At 43.5% G+C, this 25,700-nt stretch overlaps 1 protein-coding gene across 1 annotated transcript in view; it reads left to right on the top strand.

Moving 5' to 3' along the window:
- The window catches only part of qsox1 (quiescin Q6 sulfhydryl oxidase 1), a 121,966-nt gene that overhangs the window by 76,891 nt on the left and 19,375 nt on the right, over positions 1–25,700 (top strand). The window contains 1 exon segment of the mRNA XM_034179681.1: positions 20,158–20,277. Coding sequence (XP_034035572.1) covers positions 20,158–20,277 — 120 coding nt within the window.

Here is a 25,700-nt window from a genome sequence, read left to right as displayed (position 1 = left end):
AGGCTCTGCCTCCCATTCTACTCTTACAAACCCTAGGAACTACAAGTAAGCCTGCAGTCTGAGAGCGAAGCGCTCTATTGGGGTGATATGGTACTACGAGGTCCCTAAGATAAGATGGGACCTGATTATTCAAAACCTTATAAGTAAGAAGAAGAATTTTAAATTCTATTCTAGAATTAACAGGAAGCCAATGAAGAGAGGCCAATATGGGTGAGATATGCTCTCTCCTTCTAGTCCCCGTCAGCACTCTAGCTGCAGCATTTTGAATTAACTGAAGGCTTTTTAGGGAACTTTTAGGACAACCTGATAATAATGAATTACAATAGTCCAGCCTAGAGGAAATAAATGCATGAATTAGTTTTTCAGCATCACTCTGAGACAAGACCTTTCTGATTTTAGAGATATTGCGTAAATGCAAAAAAGCAGTCCTACATATTTGTTTAATATGCGCTTTGAATGACATATCCTGATCAAAAATGACTCCAAGATTTCTCACAGTATTACTAGAGGTCAGGGTAATGCCATCCAGAGTAAGGATCTGGTTAGACACCATGTTTCTAAGATTTGTGGGGCCAAGTACAATAACTTCAGTTTTATCTGAGTTTAAAAGCAGGAAATTAGAGGTCATCCATGTCTTTATGTCTGTAAGACAATCCTGCAGTTTAGCTAATTGGTGTGTGTCCTCTGGCTTCATGGATAGATAAAGCTGGGTATCATCTGCGTAACAATGAAAATTTAAGCAATACCGTCTAATAATACTGCCTAAGGGAAGCATATATAAAGTGAATAAAATTGGTCCTAGCACAGAACCTTGTGGAACTCCATAATTAACTTTAGTCTGTGAAGAAGATTCCCCATTTACATGAACAAATTGTAATCTATTAGACAAATATGATTCAAACCACCGCAGCGCAGTGCCTTTAATACCTATGGCATGCTCTAATCTCTGTAATAAAATTTTATGGTCAACAGTATCAAAAGCAGCACTGAGGTCTAACAGAACAAGCACAGAGATGAGTCCACTGTCCGAGGCCATAAGAAGATCATTTGTAACCTTCACTAATGCTGTTTCTGTACTATGATGAATTCTAAAACCTGACTGAAACTCTTCAAATAGACCATTCCTCTGCAGATGATCAGTTAGCTGTTTTACAACTACCCTTTCAAGAATTTTTGAGAGAAAAGGAAGGTTGGAGATTGGCCTATAATTAGCTAAGATAGCTGGGTCAAGTGATGGCTTTTTAAGTAATGGTTTAATTACTGCCACCTTAAAAGCCTGTGGTACATAGCCAACTAACAAAGATAGATTGATCATATTTAAGATCGAAGCATTAAATAATGGTAGGGCTTCCTTGAGCAGCCTGGTAGGAATGGGGTCTAATAAACATGTTGATGGTTTGGATGAAGTAACTAATGAAAATAACTCAGACAGAACAATCGGAGAGAAAGAGTCTAACCAAATACCGGCATCACTGAAAGCAGCCAAAGATAACGATACGTCTTTGGGATGGTTATGAGTAATTTTTTCTCTAATAGTTAAAATTTTGTTAGCAAAGAAAGTCATGAACTCATTACTAGTTAAAGATAATGGAATACTCAGCTCAATAGAGCTCTGACTCTTTGTCAGCCTGGCTACAGTGCTGAAAAGAAACCTGGGGTTGTTCTTATTTTCTTCAATTAGTGATGAGTAGAAAGATGTCCTAGCTTTACGGAGGGCTTTTTTATAGAGCAACAGACTCTTTTTCCAGGCTAAGTGAAGATCTTCTAAATTAGTGAGACGCCATTTCCTCTCCAACTTACGGGTTATCTGCTTTAAGCTACGAGTTTGAGAGTTATACCATGGAGTCAGACACTTCTGATTTAAAGCTCTCTTTTTCAGAGGAGCTACAGCATCCAAAGTTGTCTTCAATGAGGATGTAAAACTATTGACGAGATACTCTATCTCCCTTACAGAGTTTAGGTAGCTACTCTGCACTGTGTTGTTATATGGCATTAGAGAACATAAAGAAGGAATCATATCCTTAAACCTAGTTACAGCGCTTTCTGAAAGACTTCTAGTGTAATGAAACTTATTCCCTACTGCTGGGTAGTCCATCAGAGTAAATGTAAATGTTATTAAAAAATGATCAGACAGAAGGGAGTTTTCAGGGAATACTGTTAAGTCTTCTATTTCCATACCATAAGTCAGAACAAGATCTAAGATATGATTAAAGTGGTGGGTGGACTCATTTACTTTTTGAGCAAAGCCAATAGAGTCTAATAATAGATTAAATGCAGTGTTGAGGCTGTCATTCTCAGCATCTGTGTGGATGTTAAAATCGCCCACTATAATTATCTTATCTGAGCTAAGCACTAAGTCAGACAAAAGGTCTGAAAATTCACAGAGAAACTCACAGTAACGACCAGGTGGACGATAGATAATAACAAATAAAACTGGTTTTTGGGACTTCCAATTTGGATGGACAAGACTAAGAGACAAGCTTTCAAATGAATTAAAGCTCTGTCTGGGTTTTTGATTAATTAATAAGCTGGAATGGAAGATTGCTGCTAATCCACCGCCCCGGCCCGTGCTACGAGCATTCTGACAGTTAGTGTGACTCGGGGGTGTTGACTCATTTAAACTAACATATTCATCCTGCTGTAACCAGGTTTCTGTTAGGCAGAATAAATCAATATGTTGATCAATTATTATATCATTTACCAACAGGGACTTAGAAGAGAGAGACCTAATGTTTAATAGACCACATTTAACTGTTTTAGTCTGTGGTGCAGTTGAAGGTGCTATATTATTTTTTCTTTTTGAATTTTTATGCTTAAATAGATTTTTGCTTGTTATTGGTAGTCTGGGAGCAGGCACCGTCTCTACGGGGATGGGGTAATGAGGGGATGGCAGGGGGAGAGAAGCTGCAGAGAGGTGTGTAAGACTACAACTCTGCTTCCTGGTCCCAACCCTGGATAGTCACGGTTTGGAGGATTTAAGAAAATTAGCCAGATTTCTAGAAATGAGAGCTGCTCCATCCAAAGTGGGATGGATGCCGTCTCTCCTAACAAGACCAGGTTTTCCCCAGAAGCTTTGCCAATTATCTATGAAGCCCACCTCATTTTTTGGACACCACTCAGACAGCCAGCAATTCAAGGAGAACATGCGGCTAAACATGTCACTCCCGGTCTGATTGGGGAGGGGCCCAGAGAAAACTACAGAGTCCGACATTGTTTTTGCAAAGTTACACACCGATTTAATGTTAATTTTAGTGACCTCCGATTGGCGTAACCGGGTGTCATTACTGCCGACGTGAATTACAATCTTACCAAATTTACGCTTAGCCTTAACCAGCAGTTTCAAATTTCCTTCAATGTCGCCTGCTCTGGCCCCCGGAAGACAATTGACTATGGTTGCTGGTGTCGCTAACTTCACATTTCTCAACACAGAGTCGCCAATAACCAGAGTTTGATCCTCGGCGGGTGTGTCGTCGAGTGGGGAAAAACGGTTAGAAATGTGAACGGGTTGGCGGTGTACACGGGGCTTCTGTTTAGGGCTACGCTTCCTCCTCACAGTCACCCAGTCAGCCTGCTTTCCCGGCTGCTCGGGATCTGCCAGGGGTGAACTAACGGCGGCTAAGCTACCTTGGTCCGCACCGACTACAGGGGCCTGGCTAGCTGTAGAATTTTCCACGGTGCGGAGCCGAGTCTCCAATTCGCCCAGCCTGGCCTCCAAAGCTACGAATAAGCTACACTTATTACAAGTACCATTACTGCTAAAGGAGGCCGAGGAATAACTAAACATTTCACACCCAGAGCAGAAAAGTGCGGGAGAGACAGGAGAAGCCGCCATGCTAAATCGGCTACGAGCTAGTAGCTACGCTAAGCTAGCGGATTCCTAAAAACACGCAAAGTGAATAATGTGTAAATAATTTAGAGGTGATTCAGCAGAAGGAGTGCTTTAGTTAAGGCACGTAAAGATTACACTGGGAAACAAATCGTAATCTAGATAACTAGATCAATCTAACTGCGCAGATTAAACAGCTAACAGATACAGAAAAACACCGCTGTGCTCCGGAACAGGAAGTGATACAATACCGCAGTGAGAGCCAACCACCAGTCAAGACCTGGTGGTTGACACCTGAGACCATGTCAGAAGCATCTTAACTGGGCTAAGGAGAAACGCAAGTGGACTGTTGCCCGCTTGTCCAAAGTCCTCTTTTCAAATGACAGTTGATTTGACATTCCATTTGGAGATCAGTGTCCCATATAGTGCAACAGATAACAGAATATTTACAGAGGAATCCTGCAAATGGTGATAGAAGCACCAAATTTGGCACAAATACACCTTAGACATTACTCTTTAAAAAAAAAAAAAAAAAAAAAAAAAAAAAGATTGGCCATTTGAATTTTCAGTAGGCAGCCAGGTAACGGTGAATTGAAGAATTACACAGGGGTCAAAATTAAAAGATGCTCCAATCATATTGAGTACTATATCATATTATTTGTCTGATCACAAAGATTCCAAAAAGGTATAGTTTGGACTATCTGTGACTGAATGGTGTGGGCTAAAAACAGCAAGAATTGTGACAAAGGTCAATTTCAGTTTGTACAGGGGTCTAATGGTTAAAGTTGGTCTAATTATGGTAAATTTAAAATAGAGTTAAGTTAAATTCAAATTATTGGTTGAGTTAATAGGGTTTTAAAAAGGAATAGTTTGCACCATGGGGCATGCTTAGTTATCATGTTACGGGTTAAGATACGTCACATGTCATAGAATCCAATGGTTGTCGATACGTTTGACCTTTACTTTGTAAACTAAGCATTCATCACAGTCAATACTATTCCATTTATTAATTCTATTAGCACAATCAATTATTTGTGTTACCAAAATTGGAGCAACTTTAACTTTCGACCCCTGTACAAACTGAAACTGACCTTTACCATTTTTGCTGTTTTTACCCCATAACGCTATAACATTCAGTCAGATAGTCCAAACTATACCTTTTTGGAATCTTTATGCTCAGACAAATAATGTGTAGTTTTCAATATGATTGGAGCATCTTTTAATTTTGACCCCTGTGTAATTCTTCAATTGACTTCTACCTGGCTGCCTGTTGAAAATTCAAGTGGCCAATTAGTTTTTTCAAAAGAGTAATGTCTGAGTATTTGTCCTGAATTTGTTGCTTCTATTATCATTTGCAGGATTGTTTCACTTACTTGCTGCACTAATATGGTAAATACTGCATTTAGCGCTTTTTCCATTTGCATCAGAAGCTCAAAGCACTTTACAATTACATAGTCTAGATGAAGAGTTGAGACACAAAATCCAAGTCGCTTGAAGTCCAGTGTGAAGTTTCCACATTCAGTGATGGTACCATGTCATCTGCTGGTGTTGGTCCACTGTGTTTTATCAAGTCCAAAGTCAACACAGCTGTCAACCAGGAGATTTTAGAGCACTTCATGCTTCCAACTGCTGACGAGCTTTACAGAGATGCTGATTTCTTTTCCAGTAGGACTTGACACCTGCTCACAGTGTCAAAACTAGTAGTAACTGGTTTGCCGATGATAGTATAACTGTACTTGCTTGGCCAGCCAACTCACCTGATACCGTAATTAATGTAAAAGGAACACCAACCAGGTATTGATTGTACAAATGAACATACATTTCAGAAGCTAGAAATTCCTGTATTATAGATCCTTTTCTGATTGATCTTATGGAATATTCTAATATTTTGCACTACATTTTTTTCTTTTTTTTCATGCTGTGGGCTGTAACTTCAATCCATCCATCCATTTTCTTCCGCTTTATCCGGAGTCGGGTCGCGGGGGCAGCAGCTCAAGCAAAGCCGCCCAGACCTCCCGATCAACACACACCACCTCCAGCTCCTCTGGCGGAACCCCAAGGTGTTCCCAAGCCAGCCGAGAGATGTAGTCCCTCCAGCGTGTCCTGGGTCTTCCCCGGGGCCTCCTCCCAGTGGGACGTGCCCGGAACACCTCTCCAGCGAGGCGTCCAGGGGGCATCCGGAAAAGATGCCCGAGCCACCTCAACTGACTCCTTTCGACGTGGAGGAGCAGCGGTTCGACTCCGAGCTCCTCCCGAGTGACCGAGCTCCTCACCCTATCTCTAAGGGAGCGCCCTGCCACCCTGCGGAAGAAACTCATCTCGGCCGCTTGTACTCGCGATCTCGTTCTTTTGGTCATGAGCCAAATCTCATGACCATAGGTGAGGATCGGAACGTAGATCGAGTGGTAAATCGAGAGCTTTGCCCCCCTACTCAGCTCTCTCTTCACCACGACGGTCCAATACAGCGACCGTCTCACTGCAGATGCTGCACCGATCCGTCTATCGATCTCACGCTCCATCCGTCCCTCACTTGTGAACAAGACCCCGAGATACTTAAACTCCTCCACTTGAGGCAAGGACACTCCACCGACCTGAAGAGGGCAAAGCACCTTTTTCCGGTCGAGAACCATGGCCTCGGATTTGGAGGTGCTGATTTTCATCCCAGACGCTTCACACTCGGCTGCAAACCGCCCCAGTGTACGCTGAAGGTCCTGATTTGACGAAGCCAACAGAACCACATCGTCCGCAAACAGCAGAGACGAGATTTTGTGGTTCCCAAACCAGACCCCCTCTACACCCTGGCTGCATCTAGAAATTCTGTCCATAAAAATAATGAACAGAACCGGTGACAAAGTGCAGCCCTGGCGGAGGCCAGCGTGCACTGGAAACAGGTTTGACTTACTACCGGCAATGCGAACCAAGCTCCTGCTGCGGCCGTACAGGGACCGGATAGCCCTTAGCAAAGGACCCCGTACTCCCGGAGCACTCCCCACAGGGTGCGTCGAGGGACACGGTCGAATGCCTTCTCCAGATCCACAAAACACATGTGGAATGGGTGGGCAAACTCCCATGAACCCACGAGCACCCGATGGAGCGTGTAGAGCTGGTCTAGTGTGCCGCGACCAGGACGAAAACCACACTGCTCCTCCTGAATCCGAGGTTCGACCATCGGTCGAATTCTCCTCTTCAGTACTCTAAAATAGACCTTACCGGGGAGGCTGAGGAGTGTGATCCCCCTATAGTTGGAACACACCCTCCGGTCCCCCTTCTTAAACAGAGGGACCACCACCCCGGTCTGCCAATCCAGAGGCACTGTCCCTGATCGCCACGCGATGTTGCAGAGGCGTGTCAGCCAAGACAGCCCCACAACATCCAGAGACTTAAGGTACTCAGGATGGATTTCATCCACCCCAGGAGCCTTGCCACCGTGGAGCTTTCTAACCACCTCGGTGACTTCGGCCTGGGTAATGGATGAGTCCGCCTCCAAGTCCCCAGTCTCTGCTTCCTCTTCGGAAGACGTGACGATGGGATTGAGGAGATCCTCGAAGTACTCCTTCCACCGCCCGACAACATCCCCAGTCGTAAACGGTGCGGGTGGAGAGCTGCTTCTGCCTCCTGAGGCATCGGACGGTTTGCCAGAATCTCTTCGAGGCCGACCGATAGTCCTCCTCCATAGCCTCCCCGAACTCCTCCCAGACCCGAGTTTTTGCCTCTGCAACTGCACGAGCTGCGGCACGCTTGGCCTGCCGGTACCTGTCAGCTGCCTCTGGGGTCTCACCTACTAACAAAGATAAGTAGGACTCCTTCTTCAGCTTGATGGCATCCCTTACTTCCGGTGTCCACCACCGGGTTCGGGGATTGCCGCCGCAACAGGCACCAGAGACCTTGCGACCACAGCTACGAGCAGCCGCATCGACAATGGAGGTGGAGAACATGGTCCACTCGGACTCCATGTCTCCAACCTCCCCCGGGATCTGGGAGAAGCTTTCCCGGAGGTGGGAGTTGAAGACCTCGCTGACAGAGGGTTCCGCCAGTCGTTCCCAGCAGACCCTCACGATACGTTTGGGCCTGCCAGGTCTTACCGGCTTCCTACCCTCCCAGCGGATCCAACTCACCACCAGGTGGTGATCAGTCGACAGCTCTGCCCCTCTCTTCACTCGAGTGTCCGAGACACGTGGCCGAAGGTCAGATGATACGACTACAAAGTCGATCATCGACCTCCGGCTCAGGGTGTCCTGGTGCCACGTGCACTTATGGACACCCTTGTGCTCAAACATGGTGTTCGTGATGGACAAACTGTGACTATCACAGAAGTCCAACAACTGAACACCACTCGGGTTCAGTTCGGGGAGGCCGTGCTTCCCTATCACTCCCCTCCAGGTCTCACTGTTGCCGCCCACGTTTGCGTTGAAGTCCCCCAGGAGAACAATGGAGTCCCCAGTCGGAGCGCTATCTAGTACCCCTCCCAGGGACTCCAGGAAGGTTGGGTACTCTGCACTGCTGCTCGGCCCGTAGGCCAAGACAATGGTGAGAGACCTGTCCCCGACCCGAAGGCGTAGGGACGCGACCCTCTCGTTCACCGGAGTGAACTCCAACACTTGGCGACTGAGCTGGGGAGCAATAAGCAATGCGACCCCAGCTCTCCTCCTCTCCCCCGTGGGCGATGCCAGAAAATGGAGCGTCCAGCCCCTCTCCAGGGAGTTTGGGTTACCAGAGCCCAAGCTGTGCGTGGAGGTGAGCCCGACTATCTGTAGTCGGTATCTCTCAACCTCCCGCACAAGCTCAGGCTCCTTCCCCCCTAGCTAGGTGACATTCCACGTCCCAACAGCCAGGGGACTGTGAGCGTGGACCGGGCCGCCGGGCACCCGCCCTCGACCGCCCGCCCAATCCTCTCTGCACCCGACCCCCATGGCCCCCTCTGCAGGTGGTGGAACCCACAGGAGGGTAACTTCAAAATGATTTAAAAAAAAAAATGCAGGAAACGGTTTATCTGTAATGAGTCCCAGAATATAAATAATTTTCACTTTCTGATTGACAAAAAACTTTTGATCTTTTTTACAGTATTGTAATTTTTTTGAGTAAAAATAAAAAGGTGATATACTTTTCTTTTTTCCCCACATTACTATATTGATTTTAGCTAATTGTTTTCCTTTTATTAATTTTCTTTCTTTTTGTATCACTTATGCGGGTCTGAGTCGCAGTGGCAGCAGACCAAGCAGCTCATTCTATACTTCCCTATCCTCAGCCAAGTGCTGTAACTCTTCCTGGGGTGCATCCCAAGGCATTCAAGATCACCTGGGAAATATAATCCCCCCAGCATGTCCTGGGCAATATTTGAAGTACTGCTATATTCTATCAAAACATCTATAGATATTCTCATGTTTTTCATTATCCTTTGTTTCTTTCTTTCATGTTGTGTCCATATTTCAAGAAGCTCCATATGTTGTAACCACAACCAGTGACACTTGAAACTCCCTCCTTCTCTCAATTATAGGTGAACAATGTGGCTGAATCTAAATATTTGTTCATAGAAGTGTTTTTAAAATGACACTGACTAATGAATGTATGGGTTCATTAATGTTCTGTAGCATTTAGGTGGCTACCACAACACAGTAGTACTCAGGCAGTTAGACCCACAGAGCTTGTGAATAGTTCAGCTTTGTTGATGCTGAACTGAGCCCATTAGAAGGAAACTCCTAGTTTTCTCTTCTGGTTAAGATCATAGGACTGTTTAAATGGGTTTTACTGACCAGACGGTACCGAAACCCCAGATCCCGTTCCTAAACCTATTAGACCACTTATCCAGCAACAAGCAGCAGACATCATGTGCTGTTGTCTGTAATTTAGGCACCACCTTTACTGTTTAATGTGGTGATGGTGTGATTGTGTATTGTGATGAGAATACAGAGTCTTTTGGTTGTCAAATAATTTTCATGAGCTGCAAATAACATATGGTACTTGGAGCCGATTGTACACAATCGCACCTCTGCTTCTAAGTGCACGTCAGTTTTCTGGTGCAGACATATTGGGGTTACAGAAATCAGCAGAGGTCTGGTTAAGTGGTTTGGGTGAGATGCACAGATCCTGTTAGAGGGTGCTGAGCTAAAAGGAGAGTGAGCACAAGTGCTATTGTTTGAACAGATGTTCAAGGTCAGAATTTAATCCCCGTCTGCATATATACTAATGGTAAATGCCACACTGGCAGAACCATTTATATAGATAAATACACATATGCAGTTTGTTCTTGCAAGACAGAAAGTATGTAGTGGATGAGTGAACGTAGTGTGTGTGTGTGTGTGTGTGTGTGTGTGTGTGTGACCCCCATCTGCCCTTCCCGCTCAGCCTACAACATCCTACTCAAAGTCAACAGACAACTTCTATCAGGAAGGGCCAACCACCAAAACAACAAAGACAGACAAGAACGAAAGAAGTGGCAATAACTGAAGTGATGAAAAGTGAGACACCAAGGAGACGAGACCCCAACAGTACAACATACCAGGGCAAACAACCACACATGAACAAGCAGTGACAGCAACAGTCTGTCTAGTTAGCGAGCATCCATACCCTATTCTAGGACACCAGAGTCTTGATCCCATTGAGAACAACCAAAACCGAATTGTGGTGATGGCCACAAACACCTAACCATCCAGACACAGAGACCCAGATCACAGCTAAATATCTGATCACTACTGTGGCCAGTTTCAGGAGGAGCAGTGTGGTTTTCGTTCTGGTCGCGGCACACTGGACCAGCTCTACACCCTCCATCGGGTGCTCGAGGGTTCATGGGAGTTCGCCCAACCAGTCCACATGTGTTTTGTGGATCTGGAAAAGGCGTTTGACCGTGTCCCTTGGGGCACCCTGTGGGGTCCTTTGTTAAGGGTTATCCTGTCCCTGTACGACCACAGCAGGAGCTTGGTTCGCATTGCTGGTAGTAAGTCAAGCCGGTTTCCAGTGCATGTTGGCCTCTGCCAGGACTGCCCTTTGTCACCGGTTCTGTTCATTACCTTTATGGACAGAATTTCTAGGCACAGTCAGGATGTAGAGGGTGTCTGGTTTGGGAACCACAGAATCTCGTCTCTCCTGTTTGCGGACAATGTGGTTCTGTTGGCTTCATCAAATCAGGACCGTCAGCGTGCACTGGAGCGGTTTGCAGCTGAGTGTGAAGTGTCTGGGATGAAAATCAGCACCTCCAAATCCGCTGTATCGGACCGTCGTGGTGAAGAGAGAGCTGAGCAGGGGGGACAAAGCTCTCGATTTACCGATTGATCTATGGTCATGAGATTTGGCTCATGATCGAAAGAACAACATCGTGAGTACAAGTGGCCGAGATGAGTTTCCTCCGCAGGGTGGCTGGGTGCACCCTTAGAGATAGGGTGAGGAGCTCAGTCACTCGGGAGGATCTTGGAGTCGAGCCGCTACTCCTCCACGTCGAAAGGAGCTGGGGGAGGTGTGTGTGGATCGGGAGGTCTGGGCGGCTTTACTTGAGCTGCTGCCCCCGCGACCCGACCTTGGATGAAGCAGAAGAAAATGAATGGATACTGTGGCCGGTGTGTTGGGCCAAGACAAAAGAACAGAACCCTACCATATGACGTGGACCATTCTGGTATGTCAGGAGCCATACGGGTGATTGCATGCAACAGATGGAAATGGGTCCAGGATGCAGGGCCCCAGGAGAAACAAGGAGAAAAAGGACAGTAGAAAGGCATAGGGGGCATGAAGGGCACCCACCAGAGCCACAGGGGGAGCCGATGAACAATTTTCAATTTATTTTCATTTATATAGTGCCAAATCAGAACAGAGTTGCCTCAAGGTGCTTCACACAAGTAAGGTCTAACCTTAATAACCCTCAGAGCAGCAGTGGTAAGGAAAAACTCCCTCTGAGGAAAAAATGTCAAGCAGACCAGACTCAAAGGGGTGACCCTCTGCTTGGGCCATGCTACAGAGACATACATTGCAGAACAATCCACAAAACTAATATACAGGAAATGCTGTTGGTGCACAGGACAGGAGGGTCTCCAGCACAAATACAGTTGTGCTCAAACGTTTACATACCCTGGCAGAATTTTTGCCTTTTTGCCATTTTTAAGAGAATATGAATGACAACACAAAAACTTTTTTTTCACTCATGGTTTCCTCTTTAAATCAAAATGACAAGAGAACTAACCAAATGAACCTGATCAAAAGTTTACATACCCCTGTTCTTAATACTGTGTATTGCCCCTTTAACATCAATGACAGTTTGGAGTTTGTGGTAGTTGTGGACGAGGCTCTCTGATGGTAAAGCTGCCACTGAATATGTTTCGGACTTTATTTACATCAATTACAAAGAAATACGATGGTAATACTGCGGTAAATACTATGGTAAATCTGCATGGGGTAGACAGTTCTCAAAAACTGAGTGACTGTACAAGAAGTAGCAGAGTGAGGAAAGCCACCAAGACACCCAGACAACCCAGAAGTTATAGGCTTACGTGGCTGTGATTGGGGAAATTATGCACAGTGCAAGCTTTGCATTTTGTATCACCAGTTATCCATCTTCATGATGAAGTGGTATTGAGGAGGATTTTCTTAAAAAGAAGACCTGAAAGTTTAGCTACAAATTGCCAGAAGGTACATCTGAGATGCAAGCCTGGATTTGATCTGTTTTGGTGAAAGAAAATCCTTCTCTGCTCTACTTAACTATGAAGCTAAGAGTATTGATGAAAAATGCAAAGCTTGCACTGTGCACAATTTCTCCAATCACAGCCACATAAGCCCATAACTTCTCCTGGGTTGTCTGGGTGTCGTGGTGGCTTTCCTTACTCTTCTCCTTCTTGCACAGTCAGTTTTTGAGAACTGTCTACTCCATGCAGATTTACCAGTGCCATACTGTTTGTATTTCTTTGTAATTAATGTAAATAAAGTCCAAGACATATTCAGTGGCAGATTTACCATCAGAGAGCCTCGTCCAAAACTACCACAAATGACTCCAAGCTGTTGATGTTAAAGAGGCAATACACAGTATTAAGAACAGGGGTATGTAAACTTTGTATCAGGGTCATTTGGGTAGTTGTCATTTTGATTTAAAAAGAGGAAATGCAGCTGTCTGACAATAAATGGCTTCACCCAACCACTAACCATGAGTGGGGAGAAAAAAAAAAGTTTTTGTGTTGTCATTCATATTCTCTTAAAAATGGCTAAAAAGCAAAACCTCTGCCAGGGTATGTAAACGTTTGAGCACAACTGTACCACACCCATCTCTCGATGAAGCTGCACCTTAAACAGAGAGAAAAAACAGAATCAGGCATCAGAAAGACAAGGAATACAGTATAATTTGTCAGCATTAAACAACAAGAAAAACAAAGAAATACTAAGGTGATTGCCGGCCACTAGCCCTAAGCTTCACTGAAAGACCCAGAATTTAGGTAAAGTTGAGGCCGCGGCATGCTCTGTTTCCTAATAAAATGAATTAAGAGTAAAAAGCATAGAACTATACTATGCCAGTATAAAAGGGATACGAAAGGGAAAATAAGTGCGTCTTAAGTCTGGACTTGAAAGTCTACACAGAATCTGACTGTTTTATTGATGCAGGGAGGTCATTCCACAGAACAGGGGCATGACAAGAGAAAGCTCTGACCCACAGACGTCTTATTCACCCTAGGGACACAAAGTAGTCCTGCACCCTGAGAATGCAAAGCCCGGGCCGGTACGTCAGGTTTAATTAGGTCAGCTAGGTAGGGAGGTGCCAGTCCGTGAACAATTCTATAGACTAGTAGCAGAACCTTAAAATCTGATCTCACTGGAATAGGAAGCCATTGCAGGGATGCCAAAATGGGTGGAATGTGGTTGAACTTTCTGCTTCATGTCAAAAGTCTGGCAGCAACATTTTGGACCAATTGGAGAGCCCTAATGCTAGACTGCGGTAAACTAGAAAATAGAACATTACAGTAGTCCAGTCTAGAAGAGATAAACACATGGATCAGGGTCTTAGCATCAGCCATAGACAGAATGGGACGAATCTTTGCTATATTTCACAGGTGGAAGAAAGTATCAATCAATCAATCAATTTTATTTATATAGCGCCAAATCACAACAAACAGTTGCCCCAAGGCGCCTTATATTGTAAGGCAAGGCCATACAATAATTACGGAAAAACCCCAACGGTGAAAACGACCCCCTGTGAGCAAGCACTTGGCAACAGTGGGAAGGAAAAACTCCCTTTTAACAGGAAGAAACCTCCAGCAGAACCAGGCTCAGGGAGGGACAGTCTTCTGCTGGGGCTGGTTGGGGCTGAGGGAGAGAACCAGGAAAAAGACATGCTGTGGAGGGGAGCAGAGATCAATCACTAATGATTAAATGCAGAGTGGTGCATACAGAGCAAAAAGAGAAAGAAACACTCAGTGCATCATGGGAACCCCCCAGCAGTCTAAGTCTATAGCAGCATAACTAAGGGATGGCTCAGGGTCACCTGATCCAGCCCTAACTATAAGCTTTAGCAAAAAGGAAAGTTTTAAGCCTAATCTTAAAAGTAGAGAGGGTGTCTGTCTCCCTGATCTGAATTGGGAGCTGGTTCCACAGGAGAGGAGCCTGAAAGCTGAAGGCTCTGCCTCCCATTCTACTCTTACAAACCCTAGGAACTACAAGTAAGCCTGCAGTCTGAGAGCGAAGCGCTCTATTGGGGTGATATGGTACTAAGAGGTCCCTAAGATAAGATGGGACCTGATTATTCAAAACCTTATAAGTAAGAAGAATTTTAAATTCTATTCTAGAATTAACAGGAAGCCAATGAAGAGAGGCCAATATGGGTGAGATATGCTCTAGTAAGTAGTAAGTAAGTAAGGTTTATTTATATAGCACCTTTCAAGATAGAAATCACAAAGTGCTTCACATAAGAACAGAGAAATTAAAAACGGCAGAAACATAAAACCATAAAAACTAGGTAAAAGCCAGCCTATACAAAAGGGTCTTTAGCTTCACTTTAAATGTTTCAACAGAGTCCACGGAGCGTAGGTCCAAAGGCAATGCATTCCACATTTTAGGTGCCACCACCTCGAAAGCACAGTCTCCCCTGGTCTTCAGTCTTGTCCTAGGCACTCTCTCCTTCTAGTCCCTGCCAGCACTCTAGCTGCAGCATTTTGAATTAACTGAAGGCTTTTCAGGGAACTTTTAGGACAACCTGATGATAATAATGAATTACAATAGTCCAGCCTAGAGGAAATAAATGCATGAATTAGTTTTTCAGCATCACTCTGAGACAAGACATTTCTAATTTTAGAGATATTGCGCGAATGCAAAAAAGCAGTCCTACATATTTGTTTAATATGCGCATTGAATGACATATCCTGATCAAAAATGACTCCAAGATTTCATACAGTATTACTAGAGGTCAGGGTAATGCCATCCAGAGTAAGGATGTGGTGGTTAGACACCATGTTTCTAAGATTTGTGGGGCCAAGTACAATAACTTCAGTTTTATCTGAGTTTAAAGTAGTCCTCATAATATTTCTAATGTGGAGGTCAAAGGAGAGTGTAGGATCAAAAATTACCCCAAGGTTCCTCACTTTGTCCGTATGATGTATGACATACAAGCCTAGGCTAAGACGGACCCCTGTGGAACCCCAAATTTCATGTCACTGAGTTTAGAGGTAGTGTTGCTGTACAAAACACAGTAAGAACAACTGGTCAAGTATGACGTCAACCATGCAAGGGCACTCAATCCCAGTAATCCCAAAATGATTTTCCAGCCTATCAAGTAGAATATGATGATCCACGGTATCAAATGCAGGGCGCTGGCGTATGCCCACAAAAGGGGGCACCTCAGAACTGCACCACCCGGGCCATGGCCCCCAAAGGGAGGAGCGAGTGGCGGCAGGGACGAGGGGCCAAGGAGCCAGCACAATCGAACCTAAAGCTCGGGCAGGGACCCCCGAGTCCAAAGAGGGCGGGATCCAGCCCCCAGACAAGGGGCAGGATCAAAACCCCAAGCCAGGAAGCACATGAGACTCCCTCAACACAGACCCCCCTCCCCCGGACCCCACTCCAAACACCAAAGCCCAAGATCAGGAGACCACCCAAGTGAGAGTGGGGCAACATCCCCCCCTCCTCCCCCAGTGTCATCACATGCGCCCCACCACAACACCAAGGTCAGAATTTAAAATGACTAACTATGCAAGGCAATTCTTCATTCATGGTCCCCCCTCTTGTGGGGTTGAGTCATGAATTCAGTCATATCAACAGCACGACTCTATAATTCTCACAGTGGTCAGGAGTTTCTGCTTTGTTTGTTTATGCAGTATGTCAAGTATCTTCCAAAACTGGATTTTCCCGTTATTTTTCGTGTTAGGTTTTCCATTTGTATGCCTGCCATTCAAATCAGTTTATAGTACAAAATCACAACATAAATTCCCCCAAGGTGCTTTGCGAAGGTAAAGCCTACCCTTGCCAACCACCCTGAACAAGCAAGGTAGGCAACAGTGGTAAGGGGGGAAAAAAAAACTCCCTCGGGGGGATTTGAGGAAGAAACCTTAAGTAGACTGAGGAGTGACCAACTGCTTGGGCCATATTAACGGTAACAAGAATCAGGTGAACAAAATACAACAAAGAATTGTTAGATATATTTGTGCGTGTTTAACTATTTTGTTTATTTGTTTTGGTATTAAGTAATTATTTTACTTCAATGATTATATTCTTAGTTTGATATACTTTTAGTCTTATTTGTTTAAATGTGCATGTCGAACTGCGTTGAACCGGTTTTACCACTTGGGACAAAGAGATTCAGGTTACAATATAAATCATACGAGGTCTGTTAGATAATAAACCGACCCTTTTATTTTATTTTTTTTAATTATATGGATTTGAATGACGTGCGATTACACCAATCATGCTTGAACCCTCGTGCGCATGTGTGAGTTTTTTTTACGCGTGTCGGTGACGTCATTTCCCTGTGGGCAGGCCTTGAGTGAGATGTGGTCCCGCCCTCTCGGCTGAATTCCTTTGTTTGACACGCTGCTCGAGACGGCGCATGTTGCTTTATCAAAATTTTTTCTGGACCTGTGAGGAATATCCGAGTGGACACTATTCCAGAAATTAAGCTGGTTTTCGGTGAAAAGTTTAACGGCTGATGAGAGATTATGGGGTGTTTCTGTCGGTGTAAGGACTTCCCATGGAGAGGGACGTCGTCGGCCTGTTTCGAGCTGAAAACATCCTAATTTAAGGCTTAATTCACCCAGGACGTCGTGAGAGAACAGAGAAGAATCAGAAGAGGCCGGCATGAGGACTTTATGCAGACATTCCACTGTTTAAGGACATTTTTTAATGAAAGACGTGCGCACAAATTCACCGAGTCGTTTCCGTGACGACTCGGCAAATCTGTGTGCGCCGCGACAGGAAAAACACCTCCGTGTTGAAAACCATTTGTAAAATTCAGGCGGCTTTTGATGGCTTTCAACAAGTGAGTAACTGAGAAATTGTTTAACAGCTTGGGCATGTTCCAACTTGCCCGTTAAGGTTTCCAACGGAGGTGTTTTTCCTGTCGCGACCCCCCGCGGTCGGGTCCGGCCCGACATGCAACTCTGCCCACACGTTCTTTCATTACAAAATGTCCGTTAACAATGGAATGTCCGAATAAACTCCTCATGCCGACTTCTTCTGAAAGTTCTCTGTTCTCTGACGACTTACTGGATCAACAGAGAAGTTTTCAACTTGAAACGGCGAGACGCTGCCGCCTCGAAGCGCAGATCGCCGTGAGGCGCCGTGGGCTGTCCTTACGGCGACACTACCAGACCAAAATCTCTCATCAGCCGTTAAAATTTTTACCGAAAACCAGCTGAATTTATCGAATGGTGTCCACTCAGTTGTGCCTTACAATTTTGAAAAAAATTTGATCAAACAAGCAGCAGTCTCTGAGCCATTCCAAAACAATGAAAAAATCGACGTAGAGGGTGGGCCACTCCTCACTCAGACTTGCCCACAGGCGAAATGACGTAACCGACAGGTGTGAAAAAAACTCTTGCATGCCCCCGAGGGTTCAAGCATGTCTGATGTAATCACACGTGATTCAATCCATATGGTTTTTGAAAAAAATAAAAAAGGTCGGACACTTTTCTAATAGACCTCGTATGTCCTGTTATTGAGTGGGTTATGGGCAGGGGGGCAGGACCTCCCATGAATGTCCACGGAGACCAATAAGGGAAGGATTTTGCAAAATAAGGTCCGCCTTTGTTCTGCCGATGTTGTGCTTTATAAAAACTGTTTCAGTCCATTATTTGGGGTTCTGAACTGGTGGATCTCCTGCATGAAGGAAGTTCTTCAGAATTCAGGCCTGTTTCCCACTGTGACTTTGAATAAATTTAAATGTGCAAAATAGTTAGATTTTTGTACTTTGTGAGGGACAGCGTGACAGTAAGAACCAGGGAGGTGTAACAGAATTGTCAAACATGTCATAACAGTAAGCTCTGTATGTGGGAACAGGACAGTCACCAAGTTTGGTCACAAATTGTTTGCTGGTGACATTTTTTTAATTGATATTGTCGTTATTTTTTTCTTTTCATGTCCCACTATGATGCACAGTCAGGTCCATAGGTAGCTGGACACGGACACAGGTTTTGTCATGTTTACTCAGTACACCACCATAATAAGGTTGAAATGAAAGAAGCAAGATGTGCTTATAGTGCAGACTTTCAGCTTAAATTCAGAGAGTTTAATTAACTGTTCAGAAATTCTGGCCACTTGTGTACACTTTCCCATTCAAATGCATGAAATGTGCAAAACATTTGACTGGTACTGGGTATATATATCATAATCCTGGTGCGCCCAAACTTGGCCGGTCTTCAGCATTCAAAGGCACCATGACTTGGGTTTATTTTTTTCTTCTCCTCAAACACTCAACAGCTAGTTATCTGTTATGACTCTATTAAAAACAGGAGATACCGATTAGGAAAAATTACGACTCAAGATATTCTAAAAGGAGTCTTTGTGCTGTTGTTGAAGAACAAACTTTATCCTCTGCTGTGTCTATTTCAAGAACAGAACTATTACCGTAAATGGCTTGAGGCAAGAATAGATGGCTGCTATTAATACAATCTTTTCTTTCTTACGTTAGTATGTTGAAGATCTCTCCTTTTTTTTTTCTCCCTATTGTTAGTAGTTGTATGTTTAAGTCATTCTTGTCTTCGTCTGCTTTCACTCTGTCATCACTGGACTCAGACCACACATCGGGTGGATTTCCTCTGTCTCGCAGTGCACCTATCTCTGCTAGTTACGGGTCATGTTCTTCGCCGCTATGGTAATTGCCATGGTAGCACTAGTTTGAAAGGAGGTAAATACACAACAGAAGTCGACACCAGCTGAGTAGTTGTTAGTGGATTTAGAAATGGGTTTTAATGTAGGAAGAGGCTTAAGCTCAGCTGTTGACACGTTTTGTGAGAATCTTTAAAGGTGTTGTAATAAAGACGTTCAAACCGCAGTGTTGCACAATGTCTAGATCCTAATGTTGTTATTGATGAATAATCTAAACATCAAATACCTAGCTTAAAAAATTTGTGAGTGCTAATTATAACAAAAATGGTGATAAAAGGATGATGGTGTGAACTGTGACAAATGCCCACAGGATGGGGAGAGGGTGTCTGAAAGTTCTAATGCTTTTGCGCCAACTGAATTAAATTCTGTACACATTTCAGGGTCACTGTGGATGGATATCCTTAAAGATTAGTCAGAAATGAGCCCAGACTGGGAATCTAGAGTGTTTTTAACAGTTATTATTATTTATTACTGAGAAATGCAACCATTTTGGACATATTGGCCATTTTCTACTGTATATTTTAGACAGATAACTTGTCACCCTGCCTCATTGTTGGGTCTGGACTAGAATTTAAATATGACAATCTCATTAGTGGTATCAAGAGGTGGTTGCTATTTTTGACATTTTGTGTGAGTGGTTATAGGCCTAATGCTGAAAACAGCAGATGTTCCCTTACTGGTCAACCTTTGTTTAATTTTTACAATTGAATGATTCATCCTCAGTGTATTAACTAACATGTTTTATAAATTTACCCATTGTAATATTTCAATGAAGGGAACAGGGTTGGTCTTTTAATGATATTACTTCTGATTTGGTTTATTTCAGTCAAAGGAAGTGTGCATAGTCATAGTTTTGTTCAATGATATAAATGCCAGAGGAATAAATGATCATAACACCCATGTCAATAAATACAGACTTATGGTTAGTAATAATATAACTCAACAGTATGTGCAGTTTGAAGTCATCCTATAGGAATAACTACAGCTATGAACCAAACCTTTTCTTAGAATGGTAACTCACATTGAACTAATTGTGTTATGTGCTACGTCTTCAGTACTTTCCAGGCCGTCCTATGGTGATGAACCTTCTGATATCGGTACACTCTTGGCTGCAGAGCACAATGACTGAAGTTTCATATCAGGCACTCAGAGAGATACTGGATAACTCTGCACAGGTGAGTTAAGACACAAAGATACAGTGCGTTTGACGTTATGAGTATAACGAGTGTTTCCCAGGGCAGACATGTTAGTCTGCCCTGGGAAAGGTCGAATCTTTCCCATATCTTGGCAGTTTTCTTTCTGCCAAAGCAAACATTGATAATGAGATCCAGTATCGCCTTCGTGCCTCCAGTTATGCCTTTGGACGAATGCGTGAGAGGGTATTTGAGAAGACAGATATTCAATCTGACACCAAGTTAAAGATCTACAAAGCTGTCGCGTTACCATCCCCTCTTCTATGGCTTGGAAACCTGGACCACCTACAGGCGCCACTTAAAAACCCTCGAGAGGTACCATCAGCACTGTCTGCACCACATTCTAGGTATTAGCTGGATGAAACGCCGGACCAACAACTGTGTACTAGAGGAAGCTGACTGCAGAAGCATAGAGGCCATGATAATCCAAAAACAAATCCGCTGTACAGGGCATGTTGTCAAAATGGATGAAACGCGCTTCCCCAAACATATTCTCTTCTCTATGGTGAACTCAGTTTTGGAACAAGATCAATAGGAGGGCAGAGGAAGCGTTTTAAAGACAAACTTAAGGCCACTCTGAAAGCTTGTAATACAACCCTGGCAAAAATTATGGAATCACCGGCCTCGGAGGATGTTCATTCAGTTGTTTAATTTTGTAGAAAAAAAAGCAGATCACAGACATGACACAAAACTAAAGTCATTTCAAATGGCAACTTTCTGGCTTTAAGAAACACTATAAGAAATCAGGAAAAAAAATTGTGGCAGTCAGTAACGGTTACTTTTTTAGACCAAGCAGAGGGAAAAAAAAAATATGGATCACTCAATTCTGAGGAAAAAAATTATGGAATCATAAAAAACAAAAAAACACTCCAACACATCACTAGTATTTTGTTGCAGTCTCTGAGGCATGGACTTAATGAGTGACAAACAGTACTCTTCATCAATCTGGCTCCAACTTTCTCTGATTGCTGTTGCCAGATCAGCTTTGCAGGTTGGAGCCTTGTCATGGACCATTTTCTTCAACTTCCAAAGATTTCAATTGGGATTAAGATCCGGACTATTTGCAGGCCATGACATTGACCCTATGTGTCTTTTTGAAAGGAATGTTTTTTCACAGGTTTTTGCTCTATGGCAAGATGCATTATCATCTCGAAAAATGATTTCATCATTCCAAACATCCTTTCAATTGATGGGATAAGAAAGTGTCCCAAAATATCAACGTAAACTTGTGCATTTATTGATGACCGTAATGACAGCCATCTCCCCAGTGCCTTTACCTGACAATGCAGCCACATATCATCGACTGTGGAAATTTACATGTTCTCTTCAGGCACTCATCTTTATAAATCTCATTGGACCGGGCACCAAACAAAAGTTCACAGCATCGTCACCTTGCCCAATGCAGATTCGAGATTCATCACTGAATATGACTTTCATTCCAGTCATCCCAGTCCACGATTGCTTTTCCTTAGCCCATTGTAACCTTGTTTTTTTTCTGTTTAGGTGTTAATGATGGCTTTCGGTTAGCTTTTCTGTATGTAAATCCCATTTTCCTTTAGGTGGGTTTCTTACCAGTTCGGTCACGGAACGTTGACCTCCAGTTTTCCTCCCAGTCGTTCCTCATTTGTTTTGTTGTGCATTTACGATTTTTGAGGACATATGTTTAAGTTTTCTGTCTTTGACGCTTTGATGTCTTCCTTGGTCTACCAGTATGTATGCCTTTAACAACCTTCCCATGTTGTTTGTATTTGGTCCAGGGTTTAGACACAGCTGACTGTGAACAACCAACATCTTTGCAACATTGCGTGATGATTTACCTCTTTAAGAGTTTGATAATCCTCTCCTTTGTTTCAATTGACATCTCTCGTGTTGGAGCCATGATTCATGTCAGTCCACTTGGTGCAAACAGCTCTCCAAGGTGTGATCACTCCTTTTAATGCAGACTAACGAGCAGATCTGATTTGATGCAGGTGTTAGTTTTGGGGATGAAAATTTACAGGGTGCATTCCATAATTTATTCCTCAGAATTGAGTGAGTCCATATTTTTTTCCCTCTGCTGGTCTAAAAAAGTAACCATTACTGACTGCCACAATTATTTTTCCTGATTTCTTATAGTGTTTCTTAAAGCCAGAAAGTTTGCCATTTTAAATGACTTCAGTTTGTGTCATGTCTGTGATCTGCTTTTTTCTACAAAATTAAACAACTGAATGAACATCCTTCGAGGCCGGTGATTCCATAATTATTGCCAGTGGTTGTATAAGCGCAGACAACTGGGAAGAGCTTGCCTTGGATCGGTCGCGATGGAGAAGAGCAACCCATGAGGGGGGGTCACCTCCTTCGAGCTTGTAAGATGACGCACACAAGAGGAGAAGCGACAAAATCGCATGGAGCGTGAAAAGACAACTCCTCCAACCGCCTCCTCATTCGTCTGTTCAGTGTGCCAGTGACCTTGCGCCTCCCGTATTGCCTCATGAGCCACCGTAGGGTGCACAAGTAATCTCTGCCCTACTGCTATTATACAGTCTTACCTTGCAATGGACAATCTTACGCGCTCCGCAAGGGATTCCCGATGATGATGATGATGAAGACTGGGGAGACCTGCCTTTCGGGATGATGTCGCCCCTCACATAAGTCGACCCTTGTTTACCAAATCTGACTAAAGTGACAAATGTGGCCCGCATGCCTACAGTATGTATGTCTTCCCTACAGCAGGTGCTGCTGAACACATAAATCAATTCAGGTTTAGGATGAATACATTACAAAAGTATTTTGTTGTTGTTGCAGTACTCTGTAACACCTGAATGAAAAGGAAAAAAACTAATAACTCCGCTACTGAAATTTGTAAAGCGGCCTATGATGCATACAAAAACAGACATGTTTGGATTATTGATTTGTTTTTTCATCTGTATTCAGAACAGAGGACTATTTTGCATACAGCAATGTAGGTGAGCCACAGATGCAAGCTGCAGTTATCAAATGCATATTGTTACTTTCTCCCATGGCGGGACATAAATAACAAACTCCTTTTTCACAGATACTTGTGTTCACACAATATTAATATGACCCGAGGTAATTCCTGATCATTTTTACAAAAGGTAAAAGGTGTACACTATGTGGATGTGTGCATTCCAAAGTGGGGAAAATGAGGATTTCTGTAATTATTTTACCCCACCTCCCCATAGGAAGCGTAACCCACCTGAATAGTCTATCCAGTAAGAGATTTATCAATCAGTCATCTTGCACACATACTAAAAAGAGGCACTATTTTTCTGCTTTGGTGCTCTGGTGACCACAATTACTGTCAAATCATCAGGTGAGACCCAGACCTGTTTTAACCCAAATGTTGCTGAATGAAGTGAAAATTGTATTATCCAAGTAGTCCTGGTAAATATAATATTAAGCAGTTGTGTCAGGCATGTAGTCAGTGGTCCTGTGCCACATACACACAGCAGTGTCACCACCATCATACATGTGTATCAATGGCTTTTCCAAGAGGGTCTTCTTTTGCATATGTCCCCCCCACAAACACACACATCTGTATTCTTGGCAGGGCTTTGACAGACTATTAGGGACTCGCCTAAAGCGCGCACAGTTTTGCCTATGTGTCTAGGGCTTTAGCAACCACATAAATATATATAGATAGATGGAGAGTAAAAAAGGTGACATAATTAATCTACATCCTCATAAAAACATGTTTTTTAGCAACCATCAGACCCAAGGCTTCCTGCTTTAATAGAACACTGTGCAAAATGCTAAAACTGTATCTTTCAATGAAGTAAATCATTGTTCATATTGAACAATGATTGTGTCTCATGCCATCGTCACCTGTACTGTGGCGCTACAAAGAATAGCAATTCTGCAACAATGACCAACATGACTGTTTTCTACGGTGAACACAGCATAAGATACTTACATGCTGGATCATGCACAGAGAAATGCACCACACGGCCAAGGAGACGTAAGTCGTTCTACCGCTACCCAAGGATCCTCCAAAGAGACCTGGTACCACAAAATTCACCTGGACTTGAGAACATCTGAGAGTTCAGCCTCAGCTTTTCAAAGAATTAACAAGGTTGCTTTTCAGTCAGGACACTTAACAAGAGTGTAATGATCTTCAAAGATCGAAGTGATGACTTGCTCCTTAAAATTGTGATCTGGAGAAAATTTATATAAAGCACACTGTATACATAATTAATATTTCTCTAGTTTAAGAAATATCCAAATCAACATTCAGAATGTACTTTCTCCTCACGTCCATGGCAGAAAACACAACTCGGCGTCTAAGTGCTGTTGTGTTTGGAATGGAGCCTGCGTGCCTCCAGTATCTTGCTCCTTGCAAATTGAAAGAGTCACTTACTTGCATCATTAGCTTTTAGCCGGCAAATCAATGGATCAATGAATCAATAAGAAAGTATGAACAGACTTCACCTCAGAGGAAATGGACTCTCTCACACGCGCACGCCAAATCTTTACTATTGACATGTGAGTAACCCTGTCAATCACACTCACAATGGAGAACTACTGCAGAAAGAAACGACTTTATGTCAGAGAAAATATGTTGTTGGATTCAAAGCATGCTCATGGTTCCAGATCAGAGCAGCTTCTCTTCATTAGTGGAGGCTAAGCCATTAACCTGGGATTGACTTCTCATTGATCAAGTAAGCTACACCGGCTTTCATTAAGTTGGGCTGGTTGGGAGATGATTGAGATGCTGTATTTTTGAGAGGAACATTGGTGTTTGGGATCAGAGTTTATGATGTCGCCCCACTATGGACACATTATGGACATTTTGTCTTCATGCTTCTGTCCATGTCTGTAGCTGTGTTTGTCTGTGTAGGCACATTCTTGTGAACTTAGCAGCCACTGCATGTTACTCCTTTGATTTTTGGTGACACTGGTATGTTGGGAAGCATTAGCAGCCGTACCAGTAGATTATAGAGTAAACTATTAGACAGTTTTAGAATGTCCCGAATGATGTATATTGTTTAGGTTGCACAGCCATACATAAAATGTGATAAACCAATATTAATTTTGGCTCCAACCTGTTCAGGAATGATCATTTTAAGGTGGAACCCAAACCCAGAAACATTAAAATACCTATTCTGCTCAGAATAAACCAACTGGGGGAAAAATGCGGTTTGAAACCCTGTTCGCATATGTTTGCATGACAATGGTAACTGCAGATTAAAATATAAATATAACCCTGATTGGGTTTTAGTTGGGAGGGGGAGAGAAGAGTTCTGTATATTTAGTGGGGGTGGTCTTGTAGGTGGTTGTACTGAATGAGGGAAAAGTCATATCTACAAGATTCATGTCACAACATGACTGTTGCTCTGATGTTTGCATAAATTTGTCTGCTCATGAGGTAAGCTGATTTCTGACTATACCAGTGCTGAGGATTGTTC

Source organism: Thalassophryne amazonica, chromosome 10 (genome assembly GCF_902500255.1).
Source record: "Thalassophryne amazonica chromosome 10, fThaAma1.1, whole genome shotgun sequence".
Taxonomy (NCBI): domain Eukaryota; kingdom Metazoa; phylum Chordata; class Actinopteri; order Batrachoidiformes; family Batrachoididae; genus Thalassophryne; species Thalassophryne amazonica.
The sequence above is the reverse complement of the archived record's forward strand: the minus strand, read 5'-3'. Positions and strand labels throughout refer to the sequence as shown.